Source organism: Melospiza georgiana, chromosome 7, assembly GCF_028018845.1.
Source record: "Melospiza georgiana isolate bMelGeo1 chromosome 7, bMelGeo1.pri, whole genome shotgun sequence".
Lineage (NCBI taxonomy): Eukaryota > Metazoa > Chordata > Aves > Passeriformes > Passerellidae > Melospiza > Melospiza georgiana.
Genome location: NC_080436.1, coordinates 6137570 through 6160009, shown reverse-complemented (window position 1 = coordinate 6160009; position 22440 = coordinate 6137570). Strand labels below are relative to the sequence as shown.

The window sequence follows — 22440 nt, the reverse complement described above, 5'->3', positions numbered from 1 at the left end:
TTTCAGGTTTCTCATCAGAGATGATTTGCAAAGAAAAACTCAGTAATAGGTGTCACACACCTCGATAAGCCAAGGGCAGAGAAAAGCCACGTGCAGCAGCTGATGGGCACTGAGAAACAAACCTTCAGTCTCAGTAAATTCACTGGCTGCTGCTGGAGTTTGTTTCTGCACTCCAAAATCACACAAAATGCAGTTCCTCCACTCTCTGCTTGTTTTGTCTCACTGGGTTGTTTTTGGATCAAAATCCCAGTTATAATTTTTTCTGGGGAAAAAAATCATTAAAAATCTCTTAGCCTTGCAGCTTGCTTCATCAAGGCACAAGTTGCCTTTGAAAACATGGCATTACCTGTTTTTTCTATTCTCTCTAACATATATAAATACATTATATATAAATAAACATATACCTGTTTGAAGATTCTAAACTCAGTCCTGTCGAGTTTACTAACTCTAAAAATAACCACAGCTCAAGGAAATCTGCCTTCTTTTGTTTCAAGCTTTTGCATTATGAGATGTGAGATGAGCGCATTCTGCCACAGGACCTCTCTCCTCCATGCTCAGGGTTTGCATCCCCCTTTTGTTTGGACAATCCTCTCAGGCACAGGGTGGGATTTGGGGCTGTCCTGTGCAGGCCAGGGGTTGGACTTTGATTTGCCTTGTGGGTGCCTTCCAAGCCAGGATATTCTGTGATTCTACGATTTAGCACAGAGTTGGTTTTTTAGTTCTGTTTTTACAACCCCTTCTGGTGCTCTTTGATGTCACCATGCAGGAACTCACAGTAAAGCCCAAACTATCTTCTAAAATTCACCCAAACAAACTGGGGAAGGTTAGATTTTAGAAGACCTTCTTTTGCTCTTCTTCATGGCTCTGGCTCTAGGAGAGTACTTCAAACCAATCAAGGAATTAATTCAGTACACATCAAGAAATTCAGTGCCTGAAGGGAGCCTACAGGAAAGATGGAGACAAAGGCTTGGAGTGACAGGACAAGGGGGAAGGGCTTCAAACTGACAGAGAGTAGGGTTAGACTGGATATTGGGAAGAAATCCACATGATGATGCTGTAGATGAGGAATGTGGGATAGGAAGCAAGGCAGGTGTCTGCCATCACGCTGTCTCATTCATTTGTTTTGAACCAGCAGTAAATGAAATACTTAAATATTGAGCTTTTCTAATTGAAGCTTTTAATCAGATTTTGCTCTCGTGTAAATATTTGCACATGATGAAGCTTTGCCTCCACACTTCATGATAAAAATTTGGAGTAATGCACTGACATTTGGATTCAGACAGCTCTGTACAGCCCTGTACAGGGAAGAAAAAATGTGGCATCATGTTTAGATGGCTTTGACATAACTTGGGTTTGAGTAACTTTAAAGACTTTAAAAAAGACTTCAAAGAATTGTATATTCTAGGTCAGATTGGCCCTTGAAAGATCCTCAGCAGAAACTGATAATAATTGACTATAGAGTATTTTCTTTTATGTTTTTGGACTTTATATTTACAAATATAAACATAGTGTTATGTCTGTTTGCTGCTAACTAAATGAAACAGAGATTATCTCCTTTAATGTGATTTTGTTTGCTTGTTTCTGTGTTCTGCAGTGAATGTGACCCTCTGTGTATACAGTACATGAAGCAAGTACTGTTTAGCATGCAGAACCACAAGCACTGTGGAAAACTTTGCCCTTCTTTCTTAGAGGAGAAGAATTAATTTGTGTATCCTAAGGAATAAGAATTTTTTCTAAATTGCATCTCCTGGCCCAGCACACCAGCCTTTTCTGTGGCAGATGTACACCATGGGTCCAGACCCCTGCATAATTCATTTTTTACCAGCTGTTTCTTAAACCCATCTTTTTGCAAAACAAACAAAACCAGAATGCAAAGATCCACCTGGATTCTTCAAAATTCAACTTCCCATATGCAGTATGGTCTAACCTGCCTCTCTTTGTGGCATGGGTTTTTATGTTTATTATGTTCTAAAACACATGAGAAGGCAGCACAGCATCCCCACCTTCTACCCTGTGACTCTGTCATGTGACAGTCACATTTTTGGCAAATTGTGGAAGTTCTACCTGCTCTGCTGTTGCTGTCACTGCCTGGACTGGGAGTTGTGAGGCAGAGCCACCTCTTGATATAGGTGCTATTGGATTTGCTTTGGTTATGGACAAGGAACAGCTCTTCCAGCAATGTTTGTGCAAAGCTGTCTTCAAAAGGGCTTAACCTAAAGGTAAGGTAGAAAAATGGGATTAGTTTACACCAGAGGTTTGTATTTGGTAAGAATACATTTAGCACTTCTCAAATCATGCCCGAAGGGAAGCAGGGTGCCTAGAACAGTGCTGGATCTGTGGTGCAAAGGATGTGGCTTTGCAGAATATCAAGATGGATTTAAAAGGAATTTATGCAAGCATGAAAGTAGGACCTACTTTGGAAAAGCTTCTCTGTTATGATAATGCAATTAATCTGTGGTTGAATAAATATCACTGTTAGAAAGTACTTGAATATCAGATTGATTTAATCTGAAAATAATTGAGAAGGCATAGTTGAAGTCCATCAGGGCTAGGAATGCATATTGTTTTGGTGCTGTGTTGGGTTTGCAGGGCAAGGTTTGCCATGCAGACAGCACCATTTCAGGGCAGGCCATGGCTCAGTCACAGCCATGTCAGAGCCCTCAGCAGGTTCTGGATCAGCTGCACCATTTCAGGGCAGGCCATGGCTCAGTCATGGCTGTGTCAGAGCCCTCAGCAGGTTCTGGATCAGCTGCACCATTTCAGGGCAGGCCATGGCTCAGTCATGGCCATGTCAGAGCCCTCAGCAGGTTCTGGATCAGTGGCCGCCATTTCAGGGCAGGCCATGGCTCAGTCATGGCTGTGTCAGAGCGCTCAGCAGGCTCTGGATCAGCTGCACCATTTCAGTCATGGCCATGGCTCAGTCACAGCCATGTCAGAGCCCTCAACAGGCTCTGGATCAGCTGCACCATTTCAGTCATGGCCATGGCTCAGTCACAGCCATATCAGAGCCCTCAGCAGGCTCTGGATCACCTGCCGCCATTTCAGGGCAGGCCATGGCTCAGTCACTGCCATTTGGGACAGGCCATAGGTTAGCCACCGCCATTTCAGTGTGACCCAGAGGTTGACTAAGACTCAAGAAGACAGGGGGAAGGAGCAGTGGCTATCCTGGTGGTTTTGAGCCAGTCAGCCATTTCTCTGGTCTCCTGCAGAGGTCTGTGGGGTGTGTGGAACTCTCAGGTTAGTGAGGGCCATGTGGGCTGTGAGGGCTGTGGGCTCTGTGAGGGCTCTGAGTCATGGGTGTGGGAGCTGTGAGGGCTGTGAGACGTGTGGGGTCTTTGGGGGCCATGAAAGCTGAGGGGGCTGTTAGGGTTTTGAGGACTGTGAGGGCTTTGAGGGCTGTGGAGGCTGTGGGGTCTGTGGGGGCAATGGAGGCTGTCAGGGCTGTTAGAGCAATGGGGACCAGGTAGGGCGGGAGTGAAGGCATGTGGGGGCTGTGGGGTCACTGGGGGCAGTGAGAGCAATGGAGACTGTGGGGGCTTTGGGGGCTGCGGGGTCTGTGGGGGCAGTGAGAGCAATGGTGCTTTGGGGGCTGTGGGGGCAGTGAAGGCTGCGAGGGCAGTGAGAGCAATGGGGACTCTGAAGGCCATGGGGGCTGTGGGGCAGTGAAAGCTGTGGGTGCTGTTAGAGCAATGGGGACCATGAGGGCTATAGGGTCTGTGAGGGCTGGGGGGGCAGTGAAGGCTGTGGGAGCTGTTAGAGCAGTGGGGACCATGAGGGCTGTGAGGGCCGTGAGGGCTTTGGGGGCTGTTTGAGCAATGGGGACCATGAGGGCTTTGGGGGCTGTGGGAGCTGTTAGAGCAATGGCGACCATGAGGGCTTTGGGGGCTGTGGGGTCTGTGGGGGCAGTGAAGGGTGTGGGGGTCTGTTAGAGCAATGGCGACCGTGAGGGCTTTGGGGGCTGTGGGAGCTGTTAGAGCAATGAGGACCATGAGGGCTGTGAGGGCCGTGAGGACTTTGGGGGCTGTGGGAGCTGTTAGAGCAATGGCGACCGTGAGGGCTGTGGGGGCTGTGGGGTCTGTGGGGGCAGTGAAGGCTGTGGGGGGCTGTTAGAGCAATGGGGACCATGAGGGCTGTGGGGGCTGTGGGAGCTGTTAGAGCAATGGGGACCATGAGGGCTTTGGGGGCTGTGGGAGCTGTTAGAGCAATGGCGACCATGAGGGCTTTGGGGGCTGTGGGAGCTGTTAGAGCAATGGCGACCGTGAGGGCTTTGAGGGCCATGGGGACAGTGAGGTCCATGAGGATGGAATGTCCTGTCCCACTCAGTGGGCTCAGGAGAGGGTGGTTTGGTTTAATCTGGGCAGTGAATGGGAGAAACAACTAAATTCTCAGGTGGTTGAATAACAAACTTTGACTTGCAAACTTTAGAATATTAAGGTAAAATAAGGTACTTGGCAAAATGTAAAACAACATCCAGACTGAATAAGGCACTTCAGGAACTTCAATTTACCCAGACACAAGAAGGCAGGTAAGAAGGCATTGACTGGAATTTTTCAGTCAGGTTTACAGTATATCTTAAGAAGCAAAAAAAAGAGACAGAGTTCATCCTGTTTCCACCCCACTTCCCACCTGGTTGTTTTGAGCCTGTTAACCATTCCTCCAGTCTCCTACATAAATTAAATTATTCCTTTCCCCAGTCAAGTCTGTTTTGTCCATAATAGTGCTTGGTGAGTGATATCACCCTGTCTTTAATCCAACCCAAAAAACTTTTGTTCTGTTTCTCTCTGTCCTGTCTAGCTGAGGCAGGAAATCATAGAGTGGGTTTGAGGGACAGCTGGGACACAGCAGTGTCATCCCACCATAGATATTTAGCTGGTTTTTTTGTTAAGTTGTTCTCAAAATAATGGGATGAGATTTGTTGAACTGATCATTCTTTCACCTGAAATACATTTAAACTGTGAGAGAGATTCATACATTTATTTGAGTTCAGAATTGGGTAAGCTTGTGTGAATACATTTCTAATTTCTAATTTTCTTTATGCTTTTAGTTCCCCTTACTAAATACCCAAAGACACGTTAAGGAACCAAATATTATGTTGGACTCAATGATCTTAGAGGTTTATTTCAACCTAAAGGATTCCATGATTTTATGTGTTCTTTGGTGGTTTCTCTTTAAAAAAATCACATGTACTTTACTGACATTCATTTTTTTCAGTGACTTAGATCTTCTGCGTTTTAAAATGAACAATTTTGCATTTCAGCAATAGATCTCTTGCCTCTAATTTATGAATTTTATAAAATATGTATTATATCTGTGTTTTAACATTGCTACATGAATAGTACCCAGTTTTTCACATTTGGAACTGAATGCCAAAAAAATCCTTGTGCACGAACATGGTGTAGCTCAGGAATTTTTATGCTTGTTGCTCTCAGCAGTGGCTAATCAGGTAATGATGGCACCTAACTTTACTTTAGTCATGGTATCCCTCAAAAATGCAGAGAAAAGCCAGTAATGGCAATTATCATTCATCTCCTCTCACTGCACAGCTCCCAGCATTCAGACCCTTCTTTGATGGTTAGAAAAGGAAAAACAAAACTGATTATTTTAAACCTCCCTGCAAAAGCTGTTGCTCCCTTTGCAGCACTGTTTCAAGTGCAATGTCAACCACTGTGAGCAGCAACTCTGCAGGGAGTGCAGTGGTTTCTTATGTAAATTTATGCAAAGGGTTTCTGCAATCCTAGCATGTGTTGTGCTCCTCAAACACACCACCAGGCACTTCCTGCTACTTGATGTGACAAAGGGAGGAGAGACTCCCCAGGTTTCACACAGCAAGGGAAAAGCCTGCAGAGTGCATGTACACAAACTAGAGACCCGTGATCCATGGTTGTTTTTGAAAGTCAGTAGAATTGGAAATTCTGCTGCAGCAAAGTTCTGCCATTGCCATGGATTACTTTTAGTGGAGCTCCTCCTTTGGAGGACACAAGGAGTGTTCTGAGTCTCCATATGATGCCTAGAAAGGCTGACCTAGAACAGAGGCCAGAGTTAAAGAATAAAGCAGGGATCCATTTAATAATCCCTTTATTAAAAGGCCTCAGTGGATCCACCTTGGGCAGCACAAGAGCTCAGCCAGGGCTGCACCCAAGATGAACCAAAATGGTCACAAAATGGACACTGGTCACAGGGTCTCTCACTTTTATAAGTTCTGGTCCATTTGCATCTTGGAGTTAATTGTCCAATTACAGCTTTAGATGGTGAAGTCCCATCCTGCTTGTTTTTCTCTCTTCACTGCACCATTGTTTATGCTCTGAAATTTGGATCATTTGTCCTTGGTCCCCAGCTAGAGAAGGAATTGTTTTGTCTCCCTACTCTGTGCAGAGAGCTCACCATCCCCTAATATGAAACTCAGAAGTACACACTAAAGCAGCACAGAATCTGAAAAATATCAAAGCTAAAACCTGAGGCATCACATATGCTCTGGAAGCAACAATGGCTACTTTCTTGGGTCAGCTTCTCCTGGTTCTTCTTAGTGCAAAATCAGGAGTTGTTCATTGACAGCTGCTAAGTTGGAGGAATCTTCTGTAGGAGCCAACAGTGAAGCTTTGAGATTATTGGTTTTGCATCAATGTCTTGGATTCTCCTCACCCCCACAAGAGCTGGTGTCTCACCAGTTCCTGGCTATTCAAAGCTGTAAAAAAAATTCCACTGGGAGTGAAAACCCCAGTTTCATGAGCTCTGGGTTTTCAGTTGATTTGAAATATAATTGATGCTCTGCAACTTTGATCACAATGCAGAACTCAAAACTATGAAAGGACAAAGATAGGAAAAAAGCAGATGGGAAAATCCTGGCCTGTTAAAAGTGCCTGTTAAAAACCCTTGATCACTGTTTTCCCCCACTCTGGATGCTCATAATTGTTAAAAATGCACCACCACACTTTGAAAGTGTAATCAGTGTGGCTCTGTACTTTTGCCAGGCTAGGTAATTCCATGGCTTTCCAAAAAGATGCTATTTTCATCTGAAACTGTGATGTTTTAAGCATGATTTTTAAAAAATGGGTGGTGATTGATTAGTCATTAGTCTAATAATGGACTGCATCTACATTTTTTCCTCCATCTTTATCATATTTTACATAATTCATTTGGATTAATTGGACATTAAAATCTTTTTCCTTGTAACCACTACAGCAGATTCACCCACCTCTGCCTGGATTCTCTTGGGATCACTCTTCCCTTCCTCCACAGTGGGATGGGGCAGCACAGGGACAGGGCTTTGGATGCACTGCCTGTGTTTCTCATTATTTTTATGGAGAGTATTTAGTTTATGCATTGCCACAAGGTAATAACTCTCCTCAGGTTCTGATGTGCTCATGCTGTAAATGTGGGAGGTAATGACTCCTTCTCTTAAAAACATTCCCTTGAAGGTGTATGAAATGGGGGTACAGTTAAGTGATTTAGGATGTGTCCCACAGGGAGCCTTAGAAATGCAGATTGTTGGAGCCTGTCCTTTTGAGGCAGCTGTTCCTCATGTGGCCACCTTGCCTACTGGCACGTCATGGCCAAGAGCTCCCACCAGATTGTGCACACAGAGCAAAACTCCTTTTGCTGGGTTCAGAGACTGAGGACAAGGCTGGCAGGACCAGTAAGAAACTCAACAGAGTCACAGACATTTCTTCACAGAAATCCTTTCTTTCAGATTTCTGTGTCTTCTGGAAGGCTGAGGCCTCAGCAGAGAACATAAACAATTATTATCAGCTGCTGGGGAATGCAACAGGGGCACCTATTTTCATTGGTGATTGGTTCATGTTCTATGTTTATAATTAAGGGCCAGTCACCAGTGCAAGCTAGGGGACTGAGTCCTTGAACACAACTTTGTTATAGATTCTTTTCTATCTATTTCTTAGCCTAGCCTAGCTGCTCTGCAAACCTCTCTCTATATTCTATTTAGTATAGTTATGTATTATATATGATATCTTAATAAATCAAGCCTTCTGATTCAAGAAACAAGATTCACCGTCTCTCTCTCACCAGCAGCGACCCACACGGGCATGGTAATATCTGGAATCAAAATAGGTGCCCCTGTTGCATTCCCCAGCAGCTGATAATAATTGTTTATGTTCTCTTCTGAGGCCTCAGCCTTCCAGAAGACACAGAAATCTGAAAGAAAGGATTTCTGTGAAAAAATATCTGCGACACAACAGCCCTTTGTCATGGCCGAGCTCAAGGGATTCCCAGGAGTAATGGAAAGGGGCAGTAATTATCAAGCTTCTCTCTGGCTGGGAAGGGGCCTACCATAGATCTGTGGCCACTGGGGTTGATGAAAATGTCAAAGTCATTGCAGGAGTCCCTTAAAACACAGCTCATCCAGCTGCATCTGTCCTGGAAACAAAGGACTGCAAAGCAGTGGACTTGTCATAGTGAAATGAGTTGCTGTTCAGCCGCTGTTTTGCCTTTTTAAAAATATGGGCAAAAGGTGATGGAACAACTACTGACCTGCCTTCAATTTAAAGAGGATGCTCCTGGGAGGATGCCACTGCAGTCTAAATGAGATAAAGCAGCCTGATGTGCTTCATGTATTATTGATCTTTCAGCAATAAATCCAGAGGTGTGTTTATAAGCAAGAGACATAATTATGCAGATTTTTATCCTTCTCAGGGGTGTGAAACAGCAGTTTTCAGGGAATATTTACCTAAAGTGTACCTGGTGATTAGTCCCATTGCTAACCATTAATATTCAGAAGGGAAAAATGCATTTTTTAAGAAAAGGGAAGAAGGAAGTTGCTTTTTTAAAAACTTCATGGAAACTAAATAAATCTTTTCATTCCCTATGTAACAATTATTTGGTTTGTTGCAAGTGTCAGTTGAGATTGGGATTGTGATGTATATGGAGCTGAGCATGTCCATTTTAATGGGAGGTATTCTGGAATATAAAGATGTTCATTGAGTTGGCAGGAAGGTAAAGAGTAGAGGATGTAACTGTGAAGGCAATTAAAGGACTTGCAAAGTCCTTTAAGTAGAGCCTGGAACAGAGCCAGTGTGTGAATGCAAACTAATTGAATCCTTGTATAAATTCTTTAATTACTCCAGCGTGCACACACGAAACAGTACCAGCTTGATTCTATAGACTAGGCAGCAAGTCTGACCAGTTTTATAGAATCATTCTACATGCTCTCTGATTAAAGGAGCTGATGCAGCTGGGCTGAGCAGCAGCAAATGTAGTGTGAAAGGAAATCAGAACAAGGGGAATCTGCTCTTGCACCTCTTCTCCTTGGAACTCATTGTCTTCTCCTTTTACATGTAGAAAATCAGTCAAGGCCTGATAGTCTACCATGCTGTTCAGTAAAATACAGCATCCAAAATACATCATAAAAAAGACTTCAGTGTGGCAAGAAACAACAAGAAGAAAACCATGAGCAAGGCAGGGGGTTCTTCCATGAATGACTAAAGTAATAACTGTAGCAGGGATGAAAAAGCCAGAAGCTTGCAGGAGAATTTAAAGTGATTCTGCCTTAAAAGCTTCTGAAAATGGCCCATGGCCAGATGGAAATGAGTTCATTTAACATATGACTTATCCTTTTCTTTTTCTTTGAATGGTGTATAACTCCAAATAATTTTTCAGCTTGGTTACAGTCCTGGTTTATTTCTTCCTATTGAAAAGTTGTTATCCCCCATCTCCAGCTCAGTTGATTTGGATAAGGTGTGGAATAGAGAGAAGGAGTGCTGAAGTGTAATAGCCAGCTCACTAACAAAATCATTATGTGATGTTCTCAGTGAACAGCTGCCTCGGGATCAGGGATAATTAATGCATTTAGTAATAAGTCTGTGGGCAGAGTGTGTCAAGGCTGATCAAACACCTGTTTGTGTACATTGATATGTTGCCACCAGAAGTCTGTTTTCTTGCTTCTGTTTCCTGATGAGGTGTGCTGTCTAATCACAGAAATCAGGCCAAATACACTGCTGGCTGTTACATTTTACACACACTTTGTTTATAGCAGGCCTCTGGGAGGAAATTGCTAAAATGTCTGCAGCCTTGTTACAGCAAGAGCTGGTTATCTTTGCCACTGAGGCAGTGTGTGAACCCTTTGGAGCAGGACCATCTCTCTAGGTCACCCAGCACACAGCACAGTGGGATGATCCCAGGGTAGGTTTCTCCAGCACTGCTGCTATTCAGGGATCAGGGGGTTCATCCTTTCTGGTGTGGCCACACATCCCAGAATCTCAGAATAATCTGAGTTGGAAGGGACCCCCAAGGATCATCGAGTCCAGCTCTTCAGTGAGTAGCCTCTGCAGGGACTGAACCCACAGCCTCAGTCCTATTAACAGCAGGCCCTGAGCAAGTGAGTCCAGAATGAGTGAGGGCAGTGCAGTGCATCTGGCACCTACAGACAGCTGGACTGTGTAAATCCCTGCCAGAGAGGAGCTTTGTTTCCCCAAGGGGTCTGTAGTAGCAATGGAGCAAAGTAAACATGGCAGAGAATGGGATGGCAGCATTGTGAGAAAGGGGGGAATGGCTCTTCTCTTGTGATAAGCCAGCTACTGTAGCAAAATTAATGACTAGAAGGGAAAACATGCAATACAAGTAAATTAGAGTGTTTTCCTCATAATTATGCCACTAGTAACGATGCTCCCATCAGGACCAGTGAGAAGGTCAAAGTCAGCTCTCCATTCTCAGTCACTTTGCAGCAGGGACTGTCTCTGATCAATGTTGGCATAATATCTGTTCCAGGGCCACATTCTCAGTGCTGCTATGATCCATCAGCTGGGCAGTGCTGTTACCTACAGGAGAAATGTCATATTGAAAATCCATGGGTGCGACTGTGGCTGACACAAGGAGGAGTCACAGAGCAGCCACTGGAGTGTCTCCTGTAACTACCCTGAGTGGATTATGTGCAGTCTCACCCAGGTGGGCTGCCCATTGATCTGGGTCAGAGCTGCTGAGCTACCAAAGCTGTAATTAAGCAGCATTTATTGAACTCATTTATTGCACACATGCAAAACAAGTGGGAAGGCACGCATTTCTAAACCAAACCAAAACTGCTACTCACACACGCACTCCCAAAGTAAATTTTTGTTAAAATGTCTCTCTGGTTAAAAAAAAAAAACCAGAGTAAAATGCAATTTATGTCACAGTCGTATTAAAGGATATGAAGTAGCAGGTGTAAAGGATACTGGTGATTTCCAAAGAGGGCCATTGATAGAGATGGATATAATCTTTGCAGAAGAAGTTGGAAATGAGGGGCTGGTGAAGTGTGAAGAGCTGGTCCAGAGGTCAAGAATTTATGCTGGGGAATGGAGGGATCTTTGTACACACATAATCATTTCCTCTTCCCTTTACTGGAGTGATGGGTGATGACCTAAGGGAAGGAGACATCCCACTCTGTAGTTATTCCTGTGTAACACCTCTGATCAGCTGAGATGTGCATCCCTAGCCCCTCTGAATGTGAGATCATTTCAAAATTGGTGATCAGTTTGGCAGGAGTTGCTTTATAAACATCAGCAGTGGGTGTATGCATAATTCATCCAGGCTCAATGCTATTGGGAAGGGTGGGAAGGAGAGAAGGAAGGGCTAATTATTTATAGTCTAAGAAAATAGTGTCCAAGTGGGATGTGGATAACACAGTAACTGAAATGCATCAGGGAGCAAGAAGGGAGTTTTGCTGCAAAACCCCACTTTTATTTAACCTAAAGGACACAGTTTGCATGTGAACAAGCCCTGTTACACTCCTGTTATACTCATGGGCTGCTTTGGATCAGCAGCATCAGGTGGATGGGGAATTGCAGCTGATGTGGAATTTAGCACTTCTAACACAGCAAATGTATGAAAACACTGCTTGTAAGAGGAAGGGACTGAGTCTGATGACTCTTCAAGTCTCATATCCACAATGATGGGGTTTTTCTCCCCCACATTAAGAATTTGCTTTCCTGAGTTCCAGTTCAAGCCATACAAAAGTTTGAGTGTAGTTGTTGCATTTTGGAGATTTTTGGTTTTTGTTTCCCAGCTGGAAGGATCCAGATGAAATGAAGGAGAATTCAGTGGGCACAGATGGTGAGACAGTTCAAAGAGCCATGATGCTCATGGCACTGTGTTGGGTGGGGTATAGTTGTGGTTACTGATATATTTTTTGCAAAACAGCAGGTGCTGAGAGCCTGGCTGCAGAATTCTCCAAGCAATGATTACTTTGTTGCTTGGTGTTTAGTCTGCATTAGTCCCTGTAACAAGCCAGAATGGAGTTTTGACATTTAGATCTCCTCCAAATGAACCTAAAGATTTCATTTTACTTACACCAGGGTAGTGTTTTGCAAGCCATTAGTTTCTAGTTGAGCAGCTGATGGATATTTTAAGATCTTAAACCCTCTATTTGCTAGAAAACACCACAAATTTTATTGCAGGTACTATTTATGTGGAAGATGTAAAAAATATTTTGTTTTTTAAAATCATGGCTGCAGTATCTGACCCCTGTTTCAGCTGATTTTTACTTCCATATAATAATGATTCCCCTTCTAAACAATATTCTTTAATATATTCTTATATTTACATGAATTGTAAGAGACATTGATAAGTGTGAGTGCACACCAGCTGAGCTGCCTTAGGGATTTGAATCCTTATTTAGAAGGTTCAAATGAAAAATAAATGTTTCTGCATGGATAGCTGGGCAGCTCTTTCTCTTCTAGTGGGAGCAATTAGCTAAACAAAGTTATAGTTTGGCATCCTTTACTCTGCCTTCTTAGATTTTTGCATTTATTTATATGCTACATAATCAAAAAAATCTTAGTAGGGTAGAGGTTTGGGTTTTTTTGTTTCTTGTGGGGAGGGTGGGTTGTTTTGGTTTTTTTGAGGGCAGGATAGAGTGGTTTTGTTTGTTTGGGTGTTTTTTGTTTGAGTTTTTTATTTGTTTGTGGGGGTCTTGTTTGGTTGTTTGGTTGGTTTGGTTTTAGTTAATATTGAACAGAGGCATGGGACACATGGTCCTGCTCTCTTTCCTTGCATAGTCCCTGCATGCTTCTGGCTCATTGGAAGAAGGGAGTTTCTCACAGAATCACAGAATATTCTGAGCTGCAAGGGACCCAGAAGGATCATCCAGTGCAGCCCTGAAGTGGATGGGGACTTGTCCCTTAGTGTGGAACACACAGCAGGGAAGGAGTGTCTGTTCTGCTCTCATCTTACTCTTCACATGGAAAACATGAGAAAATCAGGGCTAAAAGGCCAACCCTGTGTCTGTGTGGGAAGAAAAGAACCACAAGACCTGTTCTTAGTGGACACCGGTGTCAGAATACAGGATGAACTTTTTCTCCTTTGTACTTCCAGTTTCTCCTGAACTGGTCTCTTTAGAACTAGTCTCATTGTCTCCATTGCTATTCAAGCCACCAGAGCTGATAAGAGGCTGTGATAACCTCACATCTAATAGTTTATTTATTTCTTTGTTTAGCTACAGTTGCTGTGTGTGGCAGCCCTGTGCTGCCGCGCAAAGACGATTGTGCCGCTCACAGCGCTCTCCTTAGCGCGGCTTCTGCCCAAAGACGCCCCGGAGCGGCTCTTAGCTCCGGGGGACTCCGTACCTTCCCATTCAATTTTTAGGCTCGACAAAGCAAATGGTATACTTGCAGGAGTAGGTCGGGACATTGAACTGGACTTTCTCCTTTTAGAGAGAAGCTAATGAAAAGGTTTCACCGGAATCAGAGCAGGCTGTAAAACAAGAAAAGTGTCATGAAAATAAGCCAGCCTTATCCTCTTAGTCTTGCTTGTTGTGATTGGCCAAGAATGAAATGTGTCAACTCTGTGTTTCTGGGTATCACATCAGTAACAGGTACTTCAGGTGCTGTACTTCTCTCCTAAAGTTAAGAACAGAATCCAAGGAATTGTGATTCCATGGTCTCGATTCACCCTATGAAAAAGGAGTGGAAGGTGCACGGGTCAATGAACTTGAATGGCAGGGGGCAGCAGCAATGCCTTGACTCTGTTTCCATCCCTGGCAGGGGGACAGCATTGCTTCCTGTGACTCCTCGGGCGTGCTGAAGCTCTGGGACATGCGGATGCTGCTCCCTGTTCTCTCCATCGACGCAGGTCCCCACCCTGCCAACCAGGTGGCCTTTCATCGCTCTGGTAGGCTTCTAAAACAGCTTTCCTCCCTAAAACATGGTTTGTTGTCCAGTCTCTCTAATCTCTCTCTAGTTCTGGAGGCAGATAACATGTGTGAGGCAGCACAGATGTGGTAATTTTGATGAAGAAATGCCTGATTGTGGCAATGATCAATATGTTTGTTTTCTATGGGCTAAACTGCCAAATTGGATTGCTGCTCCATGTATATAAAATGAAAAATGCACGATAACAAAGAGTACAATTAATTGCAACAGTATTATATAAAATACAGAATTGATCAATGGAGGTAAAAATCATTGTGAGATTACCTATGTTCCAGTGGTGTTTATTCCCCATTACCCCATTTGTTCTTTTATTTGCTAATTCTGGAGTTGCATTTCATAACGCTCTTACAAAGTCCTCTTAGAAGTGCCTCAGAACTTCATCGTGCTGACAGGGCTGCTTGCTAGGCACAGGAATTGAATTAAGCAGTTATTTTTTCATCATCAACCATGTATTACCATGTCAGCAGTACTGTGAGTGCACGTTGCATTTTCATTTGAAGAGGAGCCATTCTAAAACATTTTTGTTTTAAAACAATCTTCAGTTCCAAAGCACAGGCAAGCATTCCTGTTGCAACACAGAATTAGATCCTGGCTTAGGAAATGGTTTTACTCAAAGCTAGTGCAACATGATATAATACAACAATATATAACATAATATATATAGGCACATGAAAAATAAGTATACATTTGTATTATGTGTTCATAAAACATAAAGCTTTGATAGAATTTGAGGCAGGATAAGGAATCATTAAAGAAAAATAATAGGATGATGTTTTGTCATAATGACCCACATACTATGGAATGCATATTATCAATATATTGAGTCCCTTGGCAGGAAACTTTGACATCAAATTCCATATTATATGTGTAGTGATTTCATGGATCTCTCTGCTGTATCATTGAATAAGGTGCTTGCATTTTCCAGGGGATAAAAATGCATTGGCAGTGTCCAGTTTTGGGCAGCTTCCCAAAGACACGTTTAACCACTATGGTATTTATGTGTGTGATTTGGAATAAGACATCATTTTTTGTTCAGGAGGATTTGAAGAAGTTTCGCATCTTTGTTTATGGTATATAATATTGGGTCATTTGCAGCAGAACCACACCCCTGAAAAATGCAGTTGTAATAGTTCTGCCAGATGGGAACTTTTCTTTTAGAAATGTCATCAGCTTCAGGTAATCTAAATGGGCATGTTTTTCCATCATTTGGACAAAATCCAAAATTATCTCTGCAGAGATAACCACACAACAGAGATATCAAATTGGGGTGGATGATCACAGAGAGGCAGAATGCAAAAGGATGGAATTCCAGCTGGCTGAAGATAGGCAAATACCTGGCTGAGACACGCTGTACCTGCTGCAAGAGGGGCAGAGTAGATAAAATACATCCTGTGTTTAACAGCCTGTTGGGAATGGGACATCTGCCTCAGTCAGGACCTCTGCCTGTGGAGCAGCTTGTGTTGATTTTCCTTATCAAAACATGGCTCAGTTTCCAGCTGTGTCCCTCAGTCTCTCCAGCTGATGTTTCACCACCCAGTGTAAAATGCCTGACTGCATTAATAGTCAGAGGCACACATTGTTCAGCTCTTACAGGTGGATTTAATTACCAGATTAGAGAGCCATGGTTGAGCAGGTTTTTTTTTTTCTGCCCAAGAATTATTTAAATGAAAGTTAATAATGATAGAAGAGGTTTATGAAAAGTTTGGCAGTATCAGCAAACAAGATTGAGGGTGCAGATAGGAAGGCCCCAGCTAATGGAAGAATTTGTTCTGCTTTCCTTTGTATTGTTTTCAAGTAATTATCTTTGCAAATGCAGTGTAGACAAGCACATTTGTCTTTTGTTTTTAAGTGGTGTTACCTTTGTGGGTATGACATGCTCCAGGTGGGAGGAGTTTGTGAGTTACTGGGGTTCTCCCAATGGCATTTTTGGGGATGAACCTTGCTGGCTCCAGTGATCCATTGCTGGTCCAGGCCTAAATGCCTGAGCTGCACTGTTAGTTAAACAGCAGCCTAAAGCCACTTCCTGCTTGATCAGAACCACACTCAGATCTTAGATAAATTAATGACAACAGCTTTGTATAAATCTTTCTGCTTCAGCTGCACTCTGCCTCAGCTTTTGTTTAGCCCAGCTTAAAGGTGGACTTTTCCATACTTGTGAATTAACAGAAAATAATTATATTATTAATTACCACTGCACTTCATGGGGATTTTCTGCTTTGTCCTGCACTTTCTGCAACAAACTCATGGTCTTTCAGTGAGAGGTGGTGATGGAGCTGCCTGGAACTCAGCCTGCTGGTGGTATTGCTCTTCAATACTGTGTCTAGTATCAGAAATTTTTCTGATGTCATACACAATTAACATATCCTTTGAATTCTGCATGCTGTGAATGGCTGACCAGAGTTACTGTGCAAGATGGACCCCCAGCATAACTGATTTTTAAACTAAATTCACTTTTACTTTTTTATGTGCAAGTCAGCAGCATCTCCACGTGCACATATTCTTGTGTAGCATTCATGCATTCCTGGAGCACCCTCTTGTCACCACCTTTATTTTTTCCATTTGCTGTTTAGAAAATGTAAATGAGATTAATCACAGCTCAGCATTGCAAATGTAAGAGAAGGTGCAGAAGGTTCTAGCTTGTGTGCTATGAGGTATTTATTAATTATCACAGCACATTAAAACAAACAAACCAAACAAGCCCCACTTCACAGCAACAATCCAAAATCAAGAGCAGTTACAGTAAGGCTGAGGGCAAGCAAATAATATTTGGAAAAATGCACTGCTTTATTTTGAGCTCTGGAGATACAGTGAGGTGTTAACATTTAACCTGCCTCCATCCAGGCTGGGCTGTGCTGCTCTCAGCATGAGCAAATAACCTCTCCATGCTTCTCACCATTCCCAAGGGCCATAGGTGCATGTCTTATCCTGAGGAAAAGTAGATTAAAAGAATGTAAAAGCTGTAAATGAATGTGAAAGTTGAGAAATGGCAGGATCAAGATTCTCTTGTGATACAAACCTTTTATTTTAGGAGACATTTCTAGGGATGCAGGAGACACGTTGACAGTGAACAGATGGTCCCACTGTCAGCCATGGTGGGGTCAGGGCAACTGCTCAGTGTTGCTCTCTGAAAGCAAGCTTCATTTGCTTAATTACACATCACATGACATCACCCAGCACCATAACCACAAGGCAAACATTGCTCCAATGGCTGGCAATTGTTTGCTGTTCCTCTGCAGTTGTTCTTGGTGTCAAATCGCAGAGACAAATTTTCATCTCTGTATTACCCACCCTTTTACACAACACAGAATTATTGACAGGATTTTTGGGATGTTATTGCCGGAGCGTTTTCAATATTTGCACTTGATATTATTTGGGCTATTACTGATAAAGCCACAAGCAATCCCCACATGGAGGGGGGCATGGAGGTTAGAGCTCAGATGGTTTCCACTGATACTGAGACATCAGGTAAAGTTCCAAAATTACAGTTTTCACTGTATCCCTAATCTGGTAACAATCTGTGTGCTCAGATTTGCAAGATGTAGTCCTTGCAAATCAATCTTGCAGTGAGGTGCCCTCTCAATTTTCTCTTTGATTTCCTCAATTTTGGTTGGTGTATTGACTGCAAAGACAAGCTGGTGTTAAGGTGACAGAGCCAGGTGTCTGTCTTTGCTTCTTCTTTCCTCCTTTCCTTCACATTTTTAATTAATTGATACTCTTTAAGTGGCACTGAGGAGATAAAGCTTCATCTTGGTAGGGTGGAGAGTGGAGAGTTTCTAGGCTGGAAGAAGCTCTCCTTTGCTGGGAAGCCAACAGTGGATTTTGGAGTCAGAGGCTGAATCAGCAGTGGATGCACCTGCAAGTTGCAGATCTCAGGAGGTGACTGTGGCCACCGTGTGCACATATAAACAGAACTGGAGCAGGACAAGATCTTCACCCTTTGCTTGTTTTGCAGTTTCTGGAACTTAATTTCTGTATTTGTCTCCTTTTGATTACAGTAAAAGTCACACTTGATGGGAGAAGAATCCTCTAGCACAGAATTTAGCAGTAATCTCTTTAGAGGCATCTGATTTTGTCCACATAGAGCAATTATGTGCTGACATTAATGTGTGTTTTTTCCTATGCCTCCCATTTCTGACTCAAAAGCTTTTTTCATTACAACACTTTATTGCTCTGTGTTCTTTAATCTCCAAGGCAGATTACTTGATAACATCAATTGATTCCTTAGGGTGCTTTTCCCCTTGTGGTTCAATGCCTGTGTTCCTGCCTCAATTCTGACTATGTATAAGCTGTCACAGGCAATAAAGCCTCAGCTTGGGTAATCTTTACTTGATTGAAGTTCTTGACAATTAACACAACCTTCTGATCACTGATTCTGGGTATTGAGAAAAAACAAACCATGAAGGATTAAACAATTGTTAAAGTTAAGTGTTTTTTCTCCCCCTTCCCCAGTCTCACCATGAGCCAAACATCTCTCCTTCCCTCTTCCTGCTTTCTTCTTGCCTTGTTTTTGCTGTGGGCTGTGCTCCATCATCCCAATTCCTTTGGTGCAGCAACAGGGGATGCAGGAGGAGTGTAATTCTTTGGATTTGTGTTGGCACTTGCCCTTTCACTCAGACAACTCCCAGTTCTGGTTACTACTCAGTTCAGACTTGCTCCAGTGCTGTAACTCCTCCTGACAGGACAGCAAAGGGACCAAGCTGTGGTTTTGGAGCACATCTTTTAAATCTTTGAAAGATTTGCTCTTTACATAGAGAATTGAGACTTATTTTGCTGCCTGCTTTGATTTTCATTCAGGCCTTTTCCAAGTCCATTTGTAATTTTACATCATTTTTTCCTCTCCTTGTTCCCATCAGGAATTGCTTCATGTCTGTCCCTTCAGAACCATTTGTTTTCCTATGGTCAGCATTACAAGATCTGTGGGTTTTCCCTGCATCCCTGTACACCCATTTCTGTACTAACTAAGCATCCACATGGTCTGTTTCTTTTGTATATAATTGATCCACATTCTCACAGATCTTGCTTAATGAGCACAAATGCAGCCACCTGCATATCTTAGTTTGCCATTTATTATTTGATAATCAGCACTTTTAGGTCATCTTCACTTTCCTCTTGGCTTCAGCTCATGTGCAAGTGCTGTGTCAGGGCTGTGTGTCTGATCTGTGTCTGCCTCCTCTGGCCAAGCAGTAGTCAGGGAAAACTCCTTTTCTTTCCTTCCAGGAGGGAATAGGGCTGAACACCAAAGTCAGGCCTTTTGCTTTATGCTGGCAAGTTTCAAGCAGTGATGGCTCTCCATTTCTCCTTTGTCTTGTCCATCCCTCTCTGATTCTTCAGTCTAAACTTGAATTTACCTTTATAAAACTCCCCTTTAAAGCCTGTGATGTGTGTTTGGTCCATGTTTGAATATGGAGCCCTACTTTAAACTGATGGGTGGGAGATAAACTTTCAGGTCCATTCATTGACCAAGCTGTTTGTATACAAGCCAAAGATTTTCAAAAGTGATTCCTTGGATAGAAGGAGTACTGGTGGGGTGGTTCACCTCAGCCACACTGGGAAAAATGTTTAGTCCTTTGTGCCTCCAGGTGAAATCCCTGCTTTGGCAGAGCAGATGCCATTGCCCCAGCTGTGTGCTGTTTGTCACTGCCCCAGTACTGATGTTTTGTCCCTAGGTAGCCCTCCCAGCCCACGTGTTTGCACTGGTGAATCCATTAGTGGGCTCCCTGGGGAGATTGCAGCATGGTGGGAGTGGGTTTATACAAACCATGGCCTATTTTCCAGCCCTGATCATGCTGCTTTGCCTGGGAAGTGAGATCAACAAGGCGTCCCTGTCAGCCCCTTTCCCTGAGCAGTGCTTACAGCGTCTGTTGGCCATCCTTAATTGCTCCTATGGTCAGCATGGGAATAAAAGGATGTGTGCAAGACTGAATTACTCAACAAGAATCCCTTGTCTCATAATTCTCACTCCTTCCCTCTCTGCTGCTCTATGCCATCTTTTCTCATTCACAACATCTGTTTTCCTGACCGTAAAAATGCTTTAATTGGGAGGCAATGGGTAGATTGGACTTACACAAATAAGAGCTGATTGACAGATCATTTTGTCTCCTTGTTTCATGGGTTAGGAAACTATCACTCTCCTTATTTCTGACTGTTGCAGTTTGCCAAAGGGAAAAGGCTGGCAATGAATTTTCCCCCTTTGTTGATCAGGGGGAGAGTTGTGCTGTGCAGTATTTCTGTTGTGTCATGGCCATTTTTCAATACAAGCAAACGCCACAATATTTAAATATGGTGCAAGGGAAAGAAAAGGGATTCTTAAAATATACGGCTTTATTTTCAGTGCGGACATAATTTAAAATGTATGAAATATTTGTCCTTTGGAAAGGAGAGGGAGGTGGCTTGGAACTCCTGTATTTTACATTTTTTGCCCTGATTGCAGATAGTGTTTTGTGTCTGGCTGTGTTTGCTGAGCTAATGAGGGTGGGGACTGTGCTACTGCAGGCGATTGCTTTGAGCACTGAGCACTTTGAAGAGATTAGCCCCATTGATATTCCCTTCATCTTTGTTAGAGGGGCATGCTTCCTTCCCTGGAGTGCCAGGAGATGGACAGCTATTTAATAGAGCCAGCCTTTTTCAAGTACAGGCTGTACTCCTGAATATCCCCATCTCCCCTACCTGCAGATTTCCCACAGAAAAACAATGTTCTGGAAGCCAGGGTTGTTCCTCATTAGAGCAATATATTGACCTGATAGGGGGGGTTTGGAGGACCTCAGGGTGACTGGGTTATCATCTGTCTGGTTAAATGTTATTCTTCAAGGAGAAGCAACAGTTCCAGCAGTTCAGGCAGACAGCCAAAACGTGGGGATGAGCAAATTGTTTGTTCCAAGAGTAAATGAAGGGAATGTCCACATGAATTTTGCCATCCTTGTATTAAACTAACAGAAGCTGAAAATTGGAGCTTTATTCATCCCAAGTGGGGCATAACTGATCAAAATTTTGATTCTCCAGCAGCTATCCACAAACTGAATTAAAATGGCTTGCAAGAAGTTGGCTTTTTTTCTAATCTTATTTTAACTAGGCACAAGTCTTAAAATAATAATGCATTCAACCTCTCATCTCTAACATTTACTGCTTTTGTAATTTTACCAGGTTCATGGATTCCATTTTATATTTATTGTTTATATTCATTCCAGCTCACAGAGTGCTGCAATTAGCCCATTCCCACTTTGAATGTATTTACAGTGATAAAAGAGAACTCCTTACTTTCACTCAGACTGCACAGCTCTATCCCAAGCCTGGCTTAGATACAAGAGCTTCATCTCCTGATTAACTTCCTCCTGCAGACAGTCAGGGATGAAGGACCTCTGAAAGTCAGCACAGCCTTTCTTCCATGAGAGCTCCTCTTAAATATCGACAGCTCCCCAGGTCCTGTGTTCTGAGTACAGCATCTGTATGTAAAGAGAGGATCAATAGTGCATTCATCATTCATATCCTGTAATAAAGGAAAGGGATTTCTGAAATATTGGGTTAGTATTTGTGGGTCCTTTCTGTGTGTTAAATATGGAAGGTGGAATGGCCATGGCATTCTCTGCCAAGGGCTGGATAGGTCAGGCAATCTGCAAGGGGACAGCGTTTGCATCTTTGTCACTGCCAAAATTAAACAGAAAGTCATCAGTAATCGAGAGTCATTAGTTAGCTGGGAGCTTTGTGGGCTGACCCAGGCTTGTGCTGGGAGTGGAGAAGACACATTTAGGAAAACAGAGAACCTGGTAGTTTTGTTTAAGGGAAGCAAACCCTGAGAGAGGAGAAGGAGTCCATAGGGGCTGGGATGCTGTGGGTAGAAAAGTAATCCTTGTCACTGCCTAAGTAACTCAAGTATGCTGTTTCAAACATAAGGATAATTTAGGGAATTTGGTCTGTTCACCCACTATTCTTTTCCCTCTTAGAAAGCAAAGTATTTAATATTTTAGATTAAAACTTAGAGATGAAATGTCAGTTCCATAAAAAAAAAAGATAAACTGTCCATAATCAGCATTTTTCTTTCTCCTTTGTGGGGGTAAAAACTATGCCAGTCTATGCTGAGTTTGAATAACACACGTTCAGTAACTCAAAACTCAAATGTCCTCTTTTTTCAATATTAATTTTTAAAGTAACCAAAGTCCAAAAGAAAATGGTTCACTTTCAGATACCTGTATTGTGATTACCAAGAAAGTTTTGAATCCTTGAACAGCTCCTCCACTTGGTAAATGGAATATATTAATGAACTAGGTCTTTTCAGAGCTTGTAAAGTGGCACTTCTTTTCAAGAAAGAGATCAT

General features: G+C 42.9%; 1 protein-coding gene across 1 annotated transcript in view; it reads left to right on the top strand.

Moving 5' to 3' along the window:
- The window catches only part of SPAG16 (sperm associated antigen 16), a 379082-nt gene that overhangs the window by 258351 nt on the left and 98291 nt on the right, over positions 1 to 22440 (top strand). The window contains exon 15 of the mRNA XM_058028073.1: positions 13965 to 14091. Within this exon, the coding sequence (XP_057884056.1) occupies positions 13965 to 14091 (127 nt within the window). The remainder of the gene's footprint in view (positions 1 to 13964; positions 14092 to 22440) is intronic.